General features: G+C 35.5%; 1 protein-coding gene across 1 annotated transcript; it reads left to right on the top strand.

Moving 5' to 3' along the window:
- The first annotated feature begins 346 nt into the window (after positions 1-346).
- GCA (grancalcin) lies at positions 347-16,603 on the top strand. Its single transcript, XM_006083208.3, has 8 exons — positions 347-499; positions 4,802-4,975; positions 8,110-8,179; positions 11,500-11,543; positions 11,834-11,981; positions 14,693-14,806; positions 15,126-15,184; positions 15,821-16,603. Exons 1-8 carry the CDS (start codon positions 473-475, stop codon positions 15,845-15,847), a joined length of 663 nt encoding a protein of 220 aa, XP_006083270.1. The 5' UTR covers positions 347-472; the 3' UTR covers positions 15,848-16,603.
- Positions 16,604-17,270: the final 667 nt, after the last annotated feature.

The following is a 17,270-nucleotide window of genomic DNA, read 5'->3' as shown; positions in this document are numbered from 1 at the left end:
CTATTCAAAAGGTTTCAGATTCATAGATGTGCATCTGGAAGTCCAGCTCAAAAACGGTGGTGAAAAGAAGTAATGACCGGTCTGGGGTTTCTAAAGAAACTTGGGGGACAGCCTTTCCAAAGAGGGTGGATGTAACCGCGCCAGTGTGCTCCGTGGTTCAGTGAGGAGAGCGCGACGCCTGAGCGAGCCAATGGGAGCCGAGCAGGAAAGAGCTGGGCGCGTGAAGCCAATCAGAGACAAGAGGGGTGGGACTGAGACTCCGGAAAGGGGCGTGCCCCCAAGCGCGGGACTCAGCCAATCGGAGCCGAGGGGGCGGGGCTGGGTGCCGGCAGTGGGAGGTCTCGGGGAAGCAAAGGACGGAGTGCGCCTTTCAGCCGCACTTGCATTGTACCTGCACCTACGCTTCTCACCGGCAGGGCGGACGCAGACTCGAAGGGTGACGCGGACCGGGGTGGCACTTGATCCGCTCGTCATGGCCTATCCGGGATACGGAGGAGGGGTGAGTGCTGTCCTCTGCGCGCGGCCACCGCTCTGCGGGGTGTGGCGCCCCTGCTGGCGGTGCCCAGGGACCGGGGCCACCTTCGGCCCCTGAATCTTCGCCGCCTCTTGCACTGCCTCTCGTGCCCGTAGTCCGAGTCCTGGTCCCCGAGGCGTGTCCTTGTGTAGCCAAGAGTGTGATGTGTTTTTAGAAACATCTTTCCTGGAACGGCGCGGGGAAAAGCACCCTTTTCTTGTTCCAGTCATCTGCTGTGCCCCGCCCCCAATGTCTCACTCAGTTTTGCTAGACATCCTCTTTCTGAATTTTTTGACCACTTATTTTCTATCCTTAAGAAGATACGCTAAATATCTCCTAATCTTTACTGTTCTGCTAAGGGCAATCTGTTCTTCTAGACTTTTTTTGGGAGTGGGAGGGTTACTCTTTTCTTACATAACTCTTTATTTTGCATCACTTTTGAGAGTTGGAAATTTTAAGTGCAGTATCCTGGTGGCTAGCTGGCTGGCTTTTCTTCTCAGAAAGTAGCACAATCTTCAGTATTTATGTCAGTGATCTCCAAAGTGGGGAGCACACTTTGTATTAAAATGTGCATGAGGGATAATCCATTGATTGGGCTGTGGGTAGACAATAATATAATTCTAATTTTAATTGTACTTGTTTTTAACCCAGAAAGAGAAATTGAGCTTTACTAATATTTAATATAGGTTTTAGCACTGTCAGATGGCAGTGTTGAAAAGTTGGCCTAAGTTCCTCCTGGCCCCTTCGACTTTAAGATGCCTAACGGTGGGGCTTGGGAAATTTTCACACTGATGTAAAATACAATTTTCACACTGAGGGATGAAGTAGAGACATTGGCTTCTCAACTTGTTTGTTCCTTTTAGCTTAATGCGATATATTACAGTTTATATGTACAGAGTTCTCTGGCGTTGCAGATTATATCATCTAGTTTAACTAAAATTTCTGGGAAGAAACTAGGAATCCAAAATAATATTAAGGATTCAAAAATGTGCAAAACAACGTAAAAATGACATTGCCAACAGCTTTTAAGTCCCAGCTGTTCTTGAGTCACATTACCAGATAATAACTCTGACTATGTAACAGTCAGTGTTGACTCATTTGACACTACCAAGAAGGCAACTTGAAATATGAATTTTTTAAACTATTTTTATGGGTTGGCCTTAATGACTGGGAGCTCCAGTTCTCCATGGGGGTCCTTCTACATGAGTCTTGGCTTCCTTATGCCGGCTTTGTTCTAAGAGAGAAACAGAAAGTGCCTCTTGAAGTCTTTAGCCTGGAATGGACCTTCGTGCAACTTCTGCTGTATCCTATCAGTTACAGCTGAAACAGACCCAGCTTAGATTCAAGGGGATGGAGAAAGTCCGCCTTGCATAGGGGAGACGGCAAAGAATTTTCAATCATCTGTACTCTGACCACGACCAGCTCTCATGTTTTTGGATTTGGGGGCAGTGAATGCTGCGTGTCAGGAAGGAAAGAGAGGTAGAAGGTTATTCATACGGTCAGATTCTTCATGTAATATAGCTTGCCTGACTTTAGTTTAAAAAAATGTGTTCAACTCTCAAGGAACAAATGGAGATGCTATAGTAAAGGGTTCATAGTCATCTTTTGGCATGACCTCAACATTAGCTTTTCACTAATATGCTTAGATTTAGTTTGATCTTGTTTCTTATAAAACATTTTTAGTTTTTCTTCCTGATGTGAATCTTACAGTGGTGAGGGTCTCCAGTAAGCCCTAAATTCCTGGATATGCCCTAACACTTGTTTTCACTCCTTGTCCTGGGAGGTTATTTCTACATGCCCAAAGAGCAAAAGCTTTATGAGTTTTGCTAAGCTGTTCACCTCAGGGTTTAGACTTGTCCTCAGATACTGGCCTGGAAATTTCCTTCCATTGGTAAGATGATTTAAAAATAATATTTTTGCAACATTTGGATTATTTTCATTACTAAGGTTGATTAAATTATCCTAGCCTGCCATTATTAGAAATAGGAAGATTTTTTTCTCCCTTGAGTCAATATTTATAATTTTAGAAGGGCCATTTCATCTACATTTTCCAAATATATTGGTAAAAAGGTATTCATAGCATTGTTAATATATATTTTAAAATTTAAATTCTATTTGTGGTTAAATACTCTCCTTTTCTTTTTTTAAAATATATTTTTATTGATTTCAGAGAGGAAGGGAGAGAGTGATAGAAACATCAACGATGAGAGACTCATTGATTGGCTGCCTCCTGCACGCCCCCTACTGGGGATCGAGCCCACAACCTGGGTATATGCTCTTGAGGGGAATTGAACCTGGGACCCTTCAGTCCCCAAGCCTATACTCTATCCACTGAGCCAGCCCTAGTAGGGCCCTTTCACTATTTGTCAATCTGGTCTGTCCATCTCTTCCTTTCAAAGAAGCAACTTTTAAACAATCACATCTATTTTTTTTTTGCTAATATTGTCTTACTGTTTCCTTTCTTGTACTTCATTGCTTCAGAATCTATATATGTTTTGACCACCTCCTGAGGAAGTTTCCTGGAACTCTAATACTTCCTCCATACTTTTGCTCTTACCACATTCCTGCCCAGGGCTTTTCAGAGTACCTCAAAAAGTCTCTATCTTTTATCTTCTTTGCCCTTTATCTTAATCTTTTTTGCCTCTGGCAATCTCTACTGACCCTTAAAGAATGCAAGTGAAGTTACAAACTAGCAGTTGCAAAATAGTCATGGGAATGTGAAGTTCAGCATAGGGAATATAATCAATAATATTATAATAACTATATATGGTGTCTGCAGGTAGTAGACTTATCTGGGAGATCACTTAGTAAGTTATATAAATATCTAAGCACTACACTGTACACCTGAAACTAATATAATATTAAATGCCAACTGTAATTTTTAAAAAATTTCAAGACAACGCTATATGAAAAAAAGAATGTAAGTGAAAAATATTTTCATTCAAGTACCATATGATTCTGGAATCTAATGAACAAAATGAACTAACAAGCTAAATAGGGACAGACTCACAGACAGATACCAGGCGTCATGACTGGCTGTGGCGAGGGAGCTAGGTGTGGAGGAGGGTGGAGGGATTGAGCAAAAAAGAAAGGGGAAAAAACTCTTGAACACAGACCACAATGTGGTAATTCCCCGGGGTTAGACGTGGGGGAATGGAGGAAGGTGGAGGAGGGTATGGGCGAATAAATGGATGGAAGCTTTTCTTGGGATGGTAAATACAGAGTACAGATGATGTGTTGTAGAATTGTGCACCTGAAACCTGTATAATTTTGTTAACCAGTGTCACCCCAATAAGTTCAATAAAAAGGAAAAAAACACACCCAAAATGGAATAATGAACTATCTTTATACTTCCTTCATACTAAAAAAAAAAACTGAGTAAAGTTATCTTTTTAAAGTTATTAATAATGTGTACCAAGTTCCAATTGAAAAGAAAAGAGGAACCACAGATATAGCAGGAAACAAACAGTAGGTAGCCTCTGGGTCATACTGTCTATTTTTGAATCATGATCTACTTCTTGCTAGTTATCTGACCTTAACCAATTCAGGAAGCCTCCTGAAGTTTCAGGTCCTCAATTGCAAAAAGGACATAGTACTTTTATACCTCATAGGGTTGTTGGAAAATCAAATAACGTAATGGATAGAAAGTACTTAGAACAGTAGTACCTGGGATATAAAAAGCTCTCAAAAATATTAGCTCTGTATTATTATTGTTTGTATTCTTGTTGTTACTCTTAGTTTTGAAAAGGACCATGGTTAGAATTATCAATTTATTGATCTGTTCATTGATTTCTTCCTTAAAAAAATTTTTTTTTTGATGGAGCAGGTATTTCAGTCCTACGCTGTTTCCCTTGATTTATTCACAATTTCATTGTATTTTACCATGCATTCTTCTAAGTATGTGTCTTGATTATACTACTTGTTAGTTTTTCTGTAGGTGAATTTTCTTACACTTTTTATTTTTGTTTATTTTAGTGTTGATTATGGTAAACACTTTTTCAAATTATGTGTATTCATCTATTAGATTGAGTTCTTAGTGGCTAGAGATTTTTTTCTATCACAGTTCTTTTAATTCTGGATAACATGTTAATGAATGGAATTAGGTCCAATTATGGAACATCTAGTATTTTAGAGCTAACAGCTTTTGTGATAGTGAATTTGGAAGCTTTCAATAACTCTGTTTCTGCACTGCAATGGACTGCTCATAAATATTTCTTTTTAAACCAACGTTAGTGGATAATAGGTAGCATTTTGTGATAATAACTTCCTCCTTTTTCACTCTTCTAGTTTGGAAATTTTATTGGTCAGATGCCAGGAATGCAGATGCAGATGGGACCGCCAGTGCCAGGAACAGGACCACAGGTGCTCCCTGGTGGATACCCCGGACACCCAGCTTACTTGAACAATTACTCCTCAGCTGAAGACCCCATGTGGACATACTTTACCGCTGTTGCTGGACAGGTGAGATGCTAAATACATTGCACAAATATCAGTTAAAAATGATTGCTATTTAAAGACATGCCCACTTTTTTTATTTAGTGTATCATTTAAAATGTATATCAAATTTGTATTTTAAACCTTTCTAGACTAATTTTCTTCCTGAGATCAGAGATGAGGGTAGTCATTTTATTTTAAAAAGTCTGTTAGCATGATCCCTGACACATAGTTCATTTAACCAAAAGTGGAACCAGGGTGGTGTGTAGAGAGTGAGCCAGAGAGGATTTGGAAAAAAGAGATCTGCAAGTACAGATTGGTGACATCACTAAGTTGCCATAGAGTCAAGTTCTATCTTGCTCTAGGCGTCTTGTAGAAAACAATAAACCCTTAGTTGTTTAAGCCCCTTTAATAGCATTTTTTATTGTTTGCAGCTAAATGCAATCTTGTTACATTATACCATTCTTATCTGCAAGGAATTTTTGAGTTGTATTACTGAGAATAAACATGTTATCTATAACTTACTATATAATAAATTCATTTTATAAAATTACTATTTAAAACAGGAACTGGACATATATATTTATATATATTTAGAGACTTTTATTTGACTTCTGATCTAACAGTTTTCAACAATGATTTTCTATGTTTGTACTGTTTGATACTTGCCTCAATTTTTCCATAGTCTTGTGCTTTTGTGTAGTTAAACTCCATGAAGAGATGGCTCTTGCAATATTGTCCCCTACCAAGTTGACACTAGGAATATATTAGTCATTCAATACATGTGTTGAATGAGTACATAAACTATTTCATTTTTAATTTTTTAGTTCAAATATTTAGACAATTCTTTCATATGTTGAATTTTGCCTAGCTTTAGGATCAGGTGTAATATCAGACTTACATATTATGCTTCTACAACCCAATTACTGAACTCACCACTATAGCTGTATTCTTTTTTAATAGGCCATATAATTTATGATGCTCTACAAGAAATGCCCAGTTAAAGCTTTCTGCAGTGTTCCTTTTTATAGGATGATGTTTTCTGAACAGTGATGATTTAATCATCAGTTGATTTGAGGAAATTCTGGTTCATACCTTCATAAACACACAAACATACACACATGCACACACACACACACACACACACACACACATCATGAATTTTAATAATAGCAACACCTTTAACTTTAGTGTGCATACTGCTTCCACTTCTGAAGTGGATGCAGAAGAACTTCAGAAATGTTTGACACAGTCTGGAATTAGTGGAACTTATTCTTGTGAGATCCTTTTTATTCCACAGGGCCCCTGCACACATTCCTTATTACCTTTACTCTGCTGTATTTTCCCCTTATCACTTAATATCATCAAAGTAATTTCTTCTTTATTGTCTCTCTCCCACCACTAACATGTAAACTGTATGAAGGTGAGGAATTTGTTTTGAACAATGTTAGATAACTAGTCCTATTAATGGTGCTTGTCCATAGTAGGTTGCTTAATAAATATTTGTTAAATTAATTTCTTATTCTTTCTAAATGGAAGATATTTATTTGGTTACTTCTCTTCATTTTCTTAACATACTTGATTTAATGATTGTTCTATAAAATTAATTTCATCTTGTATGGGTTTGTTCTAAAATAGTTAATTTTTGTTGGTTGTCTTGTTGACCATTAGATTTTTCCATATACTTTCGACTTTTGGTTCATAAACTTGTTTTGCTTGGAGTTCTTGTGTATTTCCTCCCTTCTTTTGGTCCCCCTTCCATGTTATCCCTTTCCTTCCCCATGTCACCCTTCCTTGTGTAGTGGTTTTGTGATTGTCCCCACCTCGATTGTGTCCACAATTTAAAATATGGCTGATTTTTTTTTAAAAAAGAACTATTTTCTAACTACAGAATTTAATTTTTTAAAATGTATTTTTTATTGAAATTTTTTGTGTGACATTGGTTAATACAATTATATAGATTTCAGGTATACAGTTCTATAATATATTTAAAATTATGTAAACAAGATTAGAAAAACATGCATGACAGACAGACAACCATTTAGATGCTGTGTAGTACTAAACAGTACTACATGGTTGGTTTATTGAGAAGAAGTTTTCATATAAGGAAATCTAAGCTAAAGATCAGAATATGAATGTTTATAATAATTCTTAGCCATAGTTTTTCAGTTTTTTTGTTGTTGTTTCTTTGGTCCTACAAAGTACATTTTAAATTTGTCCCCTTGATCCTTTCTCAGAGCTATTGTTTGGCATTCGGACAATGTATTTGATGCCTCCAAGTAAATTATTCTCCTCTACATATTTTTTAAAATAGAAAATAGGATGAGGTACTGAAACCTGAGACTCCTCAACCTGTTTCACTTTCATTGTGATTTCTTATTTGTATTAAAAACATATTTTCCATAAGTTCAAGCCAAGAATGTTTGGGCAATAATCAGAAGATTACTAACAAAATGTACAGAACTCTAAAATTTTGCTGGGGGTAATAGTTTTGGAGGGAAAATATATTTTCTTCTTCAATATTCATTAGAAATAATCTCCCCCCAAAATAGGCATGAAAGGAAAGTTTTGAGATTTTTTTTTAAAAATTCCATTGTAGGTATTTTTCCAGTTACTAATTTAAGTAGAGGTCCAGTGTTTCCCCCAAGATATTATTTTGAGCTATTATTGTATAGAATGATTATGCCATTTCCTAGAAGTAGGAAAATTAAATTATATTTGAGATGCTTCAAAAATTAATAGATTATAATTCCATTGTGAAAAATTATTTATAGTTCATGATGTTCTGTAATAGGCCTTTGCTATAAAAGTCATCTATTATTTTGTAGTTGATAATAGAGTAATATTGTGAAGAATGCATATTTATTGATTGGTCCAAATCAGTGGTTCTCAACCTTCCTAATATAGTTCCTCATGTTGTGGTGACCCCCAATTTCATTGTTACAAATTGAACATAATTAAAGCATAGTGATTAATCACAAAAACAATATGTAATTATATATGTATTTTCTGATGGTCTTAGGCGACCCCTGTGAAAGGGCCGTTTGACCCCAAAGGAGTCGCAACCCTCAGGTTGAGAACCGCTGGTCTAGATGGACAGTTAGCATTTAATGTGCATTTATACAACTGTACATTAAATCAAGTTATAATTATTTTAACAGGATGGTGAAGTGGATGCAGAAGAACTTCAGAAATGTTTGACACAGTCTGGAATTAGTGGAACTTATTCTCGTGAGATCTCCCCCCCCCCCCATTGAAATTGGAATAGGAAATTCATATCCTAACATTTTGTACCCATACTTACACTACTTTATAATTTTTTTAATCACAGATATACATACACATAGTTTAAAGAGTCAAATAATTCTTCAAAGTTTGTTATGAAAATAACTGTTCATTGTTCATTGCTCTCTCCCCAGTGTTAACCGCTCACAGATGAAATATCTTTCAACTTTCTCAGCTGATTGTTTTGAAATTTGCCTCCAGATTTCAAAACAGCATGCTTTTTAAATCACTATTGCTTTTCAGTTTTAATGATTATCAGTGGAGGTCTACTATGGAGCATGAGGATTTAACTCTCAACCTTAAACTCACCCTTGTCCCTGCCCTCCACACAGGAGCCCTACCCAACTTCCCATCCATTCAGCACAGCGATACAATAATTTACGTTAGGTCGACAATCAGTATTTGCCTTTTTGTTACTATCTAAATGCTCTTCTTATGTCTTGTGATAGGTATGATTAATATCCATTTTACATAACTTTCCTTTCCTGAAATTAATCATCATCTTGGAGCTTCCTATTGTGCTCTACTCTCTGCAGAGCTGTCACACTGGCATTTCATCACCATTGTTCGGGAGCTATCTTTCTCTCTCTGGAGTTGGATCTTCCCTTTATTTCATCTCTTGTCATTAATTCTATAAAGTATAACATTAGCTTCCTATTAAAAGAGTACATGGGAGGTAAATTTTTTTGAGGCTTCATCTGAAAATGCATTCATTCTGTCCTCAGAATTAAATGAATGGCCAGGTGTAGAATGCTGTTACAAGTAATTTTCACTTAGAATCTTAAAGGTACCATTGTTTCTAGCTTCCATTGTTGCTCTGTCTTTCTGTGTCCTGCCTATATGTCATATGTCTTTCCTCTCTTGAGGCCTGTGAAATGTTTGTTCCTAGTCTGATGGTTCACAGTGATGTGCTAGTTGTGTTGTGTAGGGAACTCAGTAAGTACCCCCCAGTCTGGGACTCATTTGCTTTAGTTCTGGGACGTTTTCTTCAGTGATGTTTTCTCTGTTTTCTCTTTCTAGAATGCCTGTTATTTGGAATGGATCACTTATTTTCTCCTACTTCTTCTTTTCCTCTATTTTGGGAGGACATTTCCATATCTTTATTTTCTAGACCTTCTATTGAGTCTTGTTTACTGCCATGTTCTTAAAATCCAAGAGCATCTGTGTGTTTTTTTTTCCTTCATGAATGTGATAGCTTCCATGATCTCTCTGAGACTTAAAGTTTCTTTCTACATAACCTTTGTTTCCAACAGATTGCTTCTTCCCTCCCCTCCTCCCCATCTGTTTGTCTTTTATATTAGATGCTTTTCTCAGGTGTCTGGTGATCCTGGGATGCTCATTTTTAACTAAAGGCTGGTTAGAAGCTGTGAGGTCATGGTTAGGTGCTGATTGTAGAGCTCTGTGTCTGATGGTTAGGCTGGGCAGTTTGGTGTGCAACACTGGGAGTTAGTATCTTTAGGGTTTCCTTTTGGGCTGGTTGTCCAGCTGATCTTCTGTCTGGAAAGGAGGGGGAAAGAATCAGCAGGGCTCTCAGTCTTTTGTAAATTTTCATTTAATTGCCAGCTAGGTAACCCTGTTCTGGAATCCTGCAATCTAGAGACTTCTCCGGGGAACAAAACCCCAGACTTCTGCTGAGGTGGGAGCAGACATAGCCTTCCACTGAACTGAGGCCAGGAGGGGATTTAGAGCTCTAAATGCTCCTTAAGTAGACATTCGGTCACTCCTGTTTTTATCTTATCTTCACCCATTTACAGAAGTATTGCCAATTCTGAAACTTTTGGGGTCTTTTCCAGGATAAGTAGGCTGCTTCTCCTGTTCTTATTGCAAGTTCAGGAAAACACTTTCTCATAACTTAGGTTAGTTAACTCACATCCATCTACTTTTCCAACTTGCAAAATTTGGTTCCTTTGTTTCTTCTCCCATTCTCTTTTTCTCTAAAGGTTTATGACTTAAAAAAAAATCAATTTACTCTCTATTCTAATGGAATGTGGTGAGAGAGAGAGGAACTCTTATCAATTTTCCTGAAAATTCTCTTCATTCTTTGTCAAAATATTTAATCTGATTAAATGTTTATGTTTATGTGAAATCACAAAACACACACTATCAGCTCATAGTAAGTGCTCATTGAGTATCTGCTGAAATTGTCAGCCTGAAAATACTGTAACCACCTATTCTAACATTAATTAAACATTTAAAGAAAATCAGCTACTAAAGCTTGTGGGATGTTTTACAATTTTTTTTCTTAATGGATCTAAAATTTAGCTGAAATCATTTGTTTCTTTATAGAATTTCAAAAATATCAAATAGCATAAAATAAGTCAACTTAATTTTAAGTATTTTTATTTATTTATTTTTATTTTAATGAGCTATTAGCTATGAGAACTTTGTAAGCTTAACTGTGCTGATATAATGTTTTATTTATCAGGGCTATGATATAGTCTTGAATAAATCACATACTAATTGAATGCAATTACAGTAAGGATTTGAGAAATTAAATTCTATTTACTGAGTCCTCAGTTATGGTTCTATAATTACAAAAGTGTTAATATTTCTAATAAACCCTAATTTTAAGATAGTTTTTATTTATTCCTTCTTTCTTTTCTTGCCCCCCTTCCTCATCCCCAAGGGGGGGAAAACATTTGCTTCAGTTTAGAAACTTATCTTTTCTTACTTAATCAAATTACAGTAAAACTATCAAATGATTTACCTACATCCATTTTCATCTCACTTTACAGTCTATTCAGGGTAAACTAATGTTTCTGAAATGAAGATTTTAGAATTGTCCCTCTGCTTAAAATCCTTCAGTGACTTCCATTGGTCTAAATCTTTAGGTTGGCATTTACGACTTTCATGATCTAGCCCTCATCTGTCTTTCTGATGTCATCATATGCAACTCCCTCACATATACCCCAGGCTTTAACCAAATTGCTAACTCCTTTAAGTTTTGTGATTTTAGTATATGTCAAATGCCTACTTAAACTCCACTTGTCATTTGTATTAGGAAGACTAAAGCCCTCCTCCATGTGATAGCAATTTTCAGTTACTTTATGATTGCTTATTTAATCATCTCAATCCCCTTATTAGATATGATTAGATTGAAGGTAGCAATTTTTTTTTATGGATGGCTAATGTTTTAAATTTGCTGATTAGGGTGACTGTATATTTTTGGCAATTTTGAATGTTTTAAGTTAACAACAGAAATTGTCATAATCTTACATAGATTAAATTGTGCAGACTCTAATTCAAATAATAAATATGTTTTACAGCCTTCAGTTTGGAAACCTGCAGAATTATGATTGCCATGTTGGATGTATCCTTGAATAAAAATAGCAAATACTATTGAATAGTTGCTTTTTCATATTAAGGCATTTGTTGATTATAGATTACCACAGTAAGCCAGAGTTTAAAAATGCTTTGTAAGATCCTGTTTGAATTCCATACTTTTCCAATATGCCGAATTTAGCTAACTCTTGCAGAAGCATCCTAACGTGTGTGTGTGTGTGTGTGTGTGTGTGTGTGTGTGTGTGTGAATGATTTGGAGTTTTGGGTTAAGTAAATTCTCTTTGGTATCAATTTCATTTTTGTTAATAAAACTATCAGAGAGATTACACAGGAAAAATGGGATTTAATGAATTCAAAGAACTTTGGACAGCTCTTAATGCCTGGAAACAAAATTTCATAACTATTGATCAAAACCGAAGTGGCACAGTGGAGCATCATGAGTTGAATCAAGCCATTGCTGCTATGGGTAAGAATATTAAAATTCTTTAGCATCCATCCAGGTTATCTTTGTTCTTTGATCAGATGAATCTTAATTGTTTTAATTTTTTAAGTAATAAAGGGATATATTATTTCACCTAGATTGATTTCAAGGTTGTAGGTAAATTCTGACTAAGGACCTTTAACAACAACAAAAACCATTTTATTCACTATTTTTTCAAAAGATGAACTTTCATACATACTGGATGATAAAGTAACTTCTGAATTTTCTCTGCTGAGCATATTTAAATTTATTCCTCTAATTATTAGTTCTCACTTATTATTTATAGTATTCTTTTGTATCTTGGTAAGACCTCCAATTTGATAATCTAGTTTTTCAGCAGTAAACACCATGGTTTTTGTTTTTGTTTTTTTCTTAAGTAGCAGAGAATACACAGTAGATGCCAAAATACTCCAAATTAGAAGTATGCATTTTAGAATATTTTAAAATAATTTAATGTTATTTTTTATCAATCTCTGATAAGCTAAGGTTCTAAGTCTACTTTCTTTCAAAAAGTGATTATATACAATGGTGTGTAACTTGCTTAAAGTTAACGACAGTTTTCAGTAAATTTAAGTGTGTTTCTCTTTATGATTTTATTTATACTCATTTCTAAACAAAATACATTTATAAGAAAATTAATTTCTTGAAAGTTAAAATCTGAAACCAATATAAATTATCTCAAATTCTAATTTAAAAAAGTAAAAACTAGTTATTTTCTTTGTTTTATAAATGGACATTTTAATTTAATAAATGGTGATTTTAGGGATAATCCTGGCTATATAAACATGTACTATAGTTTATAGAGCCTTAATAATTAATGGATTAAACTTGTTCCTTAATTCAGCATAATATTGCAAAATTAATATAACCTTTTGCAAAAAAGAAAATAGCCAAACAATTCACATAGGCATCCTATATAATAAAAGCCTAATATGCTAAGTGTCTGGTCATCCAGTCGTCCGTTCAACCAATCAAAGTGTAATATGCTAATGATATGCTAAGGCCGCTCAACCGCTCGCTATGCTGTGCACTGACCACCAGGGGGAAGATGCTCTGACTGGCAGGTTAGCTTGCTTCTGGGATACAGCTGATTGGGACTGAGCAAGATGGGCCAGACACACTCTGGAGCCTTTCCATGGTCTCTCTCCAGCTGGCCAACCTCCCATGTCCCTCCCTGGCCCTGATTGTGCACCGGTGGGGTCCCTTACCCTGGCATGCACCCTTTCGCAATCCAGGACCCCTTGGGGGAAGTCGGAGAGCCGGTTTTGGTCCGATCCCACAGGCCAGGCCGAGGGATCCCACTGGTACACGAATTCATTCACCAGGCCTCTACTATATAGATAAACTTGCTTAATTAGACCTGCTTTCTGATTTAGCTAAACTTTTTCCAGCCCAGTGAAGCACCCCAACTTCTCTTTCAGGTAATTGTCAGCAATATGCAGTAAATATCAACATGAAGCAGATTATTATTGTAGATCCCGCAGGGAGAACAAAGGGTAAAATATTTAGCTGCAGCAGTGTTTGACTATATTTTGCACAGTGAGAAAACATGAAGTTATTTTCAGGGTCCACTATTTCTTCTTTTCAGTCGAGTCAAGTTTCTGAGCTTTCTAAATCTCCATTTTCCGGCTAATGAAAAGAAAATAGGATTCCAACGAGTCTCCTATCTACCTATTCCAGGACTTCTGTGAGGATCAAATGAGATGAGGCACGGGAAAATGCTTCCCAGACAATTGGTTAAAGTGTAAAATATTTCCACCTAGCTATAAAGCAAGTCGTGTTCCTGGACTGAAGAAACCCCAAGGAGGCTAGTTGCTAGGGAGAGGAAATTGGGCATTGCTATGTGATGTCATTACCTGGCACCCACAGCCACTGTTTCTGGGCTGGGCTGTGGGCTGCATTGTGCACCGTGGGGTCTCAGCAGCGTCGGCTGCGATTTGGTGGGCTGTCACTTTGGGGTGGTGGTGGGGCCTGTGTCCCACTTGGGGGAAGCCGAGTATTGCTTTGTGGATGCCAGGTCCGCAGTGCCATTTCTTTGTAAATAGCCAGTGTGCATCACAGCAGCTCCTGCATTGAGCGTCAGCCCTCTGGTGGTCAGGGTGTGTCATAGCATCTGGCTGAACTGTCAGACACTTAGCATATTAGCCTTTTATATATATAGAATATATGTTTTAATTCTCACCCAACGATTTTTTTTTTCATTAATTTTTAGAGTAGAAGTTGAGGGGGGAAGACAGAGAGAAACATCATTCTGAGAGAGACACATCAATTGGTTGCCTCCTGCACGCACCTTAACCAGGGCCAGGGATAGAGCCTCCAACCGAGATATGTGCCCTTGACTGGAATCAAATTCGGGACCCTTCAGTCCACAGGCCGAGGCTTTATCCACTGAAAAAAACTGGTTAGGGTTCAAAATATATTTTTTAAATCACAAATAATATTTTTTTTAGCTTTGACTTTATTAGAAAGCTAGATTTGTGATATTCATGTACCACTATTAATAATTAACAGTTGCTTTGATCAATTTCAGTATGAATGTGTTTTGTTTCTAACATTGTGCTTTGTTCTTAACACGTTTTTTATGGAATGCATTTTGAAAGTTAATTTATTTATGACTATTAACAAGAATGCAGTGTTTGTTGTGGTGTTATGTGCTTAGTATTAGAAGATGTAATTTATCAATCTCTTTTTTTTAGGTTATAGGTTGAGTCCTCAAACCTTAAGTGCTATTGTTAAACGTTATAGCAAGCATGGCAGGATCTTCTTTGATGATTATGTGGCTTGCTGTGTGAAGCTTCGGGCTTTGACAGGTATGGACCATTAACTAGTAAAAGTGGGTACAGTTATTTTTCTTAAGTAATGTTTGTTGCTTTCTCTAGCAAGTTTATATTATGTTTTCCCCTTTATTCACTATTAAATTAATCAGAGTGGTAGGCTTTAAAATTTTTGAAATATACGTAGTGAAAAATTGTTATACTCAGTTTTGGAGGTTTTTTCTTGTCTGAGATGCATAATCACTTAAGATTTAATTGAGTATGAAATTATTAATATTTTAGTACCTGGGGACACCAAGTATTTGAAACTATAGATTTTTCAGTTATAATAAAAAAGTAATTTGTTTGTTTAAAGATTTCTTTAGGAGAAGAGACCACTTGCAACAAGGAGTTGTGAATTTCATATATGAGGATGTGAGTATCTTGTGTAAACTTTTGATATTTATCCTGTGTTCTAGAAGTGTTCATGGTTACCAAAAACTATCAAGTGATTCCTGGTACCAACACTGGGAATAATATATTTTGTAGGCCATGTTCTTTTTCAATAAGATTAAATATTGGTACAAATACCAACTTGACTTTATAGTAAACATAAAAAATATTTTAAAATTTTATTATAGGTTTCTGGCAGTTTTTCTTCCAAATCATTTTAAAGGGTAAAACTACCATTATTTTTATGAAGAGTAGTTTACTTGTGGTGATCTTTCTTAGTTCTAATAGAGATAGGAAATTTTCATATATAATAGATTATAAAACTATTCATTTCTCATTTCAGATAATTTATTAACCTGAATCCAGTTTTTTAAAAAATTGATTATATAAGAAAGTTATATTTCAAATGTGTTCCGATGTTTTAGTGTGTTTTTTTTTGTTTTGTTCTTATGTGAAAGTTATAGGGTCGACATTACCCTACTAGCATATACTGGTTGAATTATAAATCTTGGAAAATCAAAGTTTCTCATCTTGTGAAAATACTTTTATGGAATATAATTAATAAAAAAATAAACACGATTTTATTGTTACCAGCTGATGATTTTGCTTATTTATTAGTTTTTGCAGGGCACGATGGCAATTTGAATATCTAGAATTTGAAAACTAAAGAAATACTGTGAATGTTTCTGCTTGGAAGAAATGAACTGGAATACTTTAAATTAAAGCTTTTGGGGCTTTTCATGTTTCTACCTATTAAATCTATTCCCTTTATAATATACATATATATATATTATACATCTAGTAAAATGTGTTTTTATTTTAATGCACAATTCAAAGCAATAAAAGAGATGCTTTTGTATTTGGGATGTTTTTGCTTTTAAAGAAGTTTTCTCTTGATGGATATCTGTATAATGTCATCAAATATTGGTATATGATTAATTGATGTATATATGTCTTGCCTTAATTTGAACAATATAAACTTGGAAGAATGTACTTATGAGATTATATAAGAAACTAAATGATGAGAGCCTAGCTAACACTGACTTAAACTTATCTGAAGGTTACAGATTTTGCTTTCAGGTTTTGTTTGTAGTTGTTGGTGTTTGAAGGTAAGCTAGAGGGGCAGTCCTGGATTTCGTGCCATATTCGTCATAGGGTTTGTTCTTATTCACATTATCAGAGAACAAACTCCCAGATCTTTAACTGTGAAGAATAAAATTGTAGTTCCTAAAATTTTATCTTAAATCATCTTAGGTGGAGCATAAAATAACCTATAGTGAAATAAGACTACAGGAGACATCATTTTTCTTTTTTTATTCAATATATTGTATATTTTTCTTCAACATGTCTTATTGTTTTCTATGGGAAAAAAGTTCTTAATAAACAACTTTTCTCTCTGAACTTTATTTTGTTACTAAAAACAAAGATAACCTCAAATGACATCTTTTGCTACATCTAGATTTTTCTGGAAATGACATTTTTAATGAAATGTCAACATTTAAACTTATTCTATTAAACTAAATTATTGTTTATACATAATGCCAATTGTTAAAAAATCAGATAATTTTCCACTTTGTTTAAATGTTCAGAAATTATAAATTTGACTTTCTTGACGACGTTAACTGCTGGCTTTGGCATTAGTAAACCAATATGTCTTTTGAGCGCATCTGTGTCATGTGGGGTACGGAGCATGGTAGACACCACAGCAATATTGCTGTGTGGTATTACTATGGAAATTTCAAAGTTGGGCCACTAGGATTTTAGCATTTAAAAACCCCTGGAATAAGCTGCTATAATGAAGCAAGCCCCTTTTTTGGCCACACCTTAAGTCTTTCTCAATGAAGGTTTAATAAACATACTTTATCCGAATCTCTTCCTCAGCTTAAAGGTAAATAACAGTAGTCCCCCCTGATCCAGAGTGATACATCCCAAGATCCCCAGAGAATGCCTGAAACCACAGATAGTACCTAAATATACTGGTTTTTTCTATACACACACAGTTGTGTTAAAGTTTCATTTATAAATTAAGCACAGTAAAAGATCAACCAGAGTAAATATAAAATAGAAC

Source organism: Myotis lucifugus, unplaced genomic scaffold (genome assembly GCF_000147115.1).
Source record: "Myotis lucifugus unplaced genomic scaffold, Myoluc2.0 scaffold_5, whole genome shotgun sequence".
Taxonomy (NCBI): Eukaryota; Metazoa; Chordata; class Mammalia; order Chiroptera; family Vespertilionidae; genus Myotis; species Myotis lucifugus.
Note: the sequence above shows the minus strand (reverse complement) of the source record. Positions and strands in the feature narration are given on the sequence as shown.

What these genes read in the sequence shown, in the direction of transcription:
- GCA (XM_006083208.3), top strand. Translation starts at nt 473, where the DNA reads ATGGCCTATCCGGGATACGGAGGAGGG. An exon ending in TTACCGCTGTTGCTGGACAG is followed by an intron (nt 4,976 to 8,109) that starts GTGAGATGCTAA and finishes TTATTTTAACAG; the next exon opens with GATGGTGAAGTGGATGCAGA. An exon ending in AATTAGTGGAACTTATTCTC is followed by an intron (nt 8,180 to 11,499) that starts GTGAGATCTCCC and finishes TATGTTTTACAG; the next exon opens with CCTTCAGTTTGGAAACCTGC.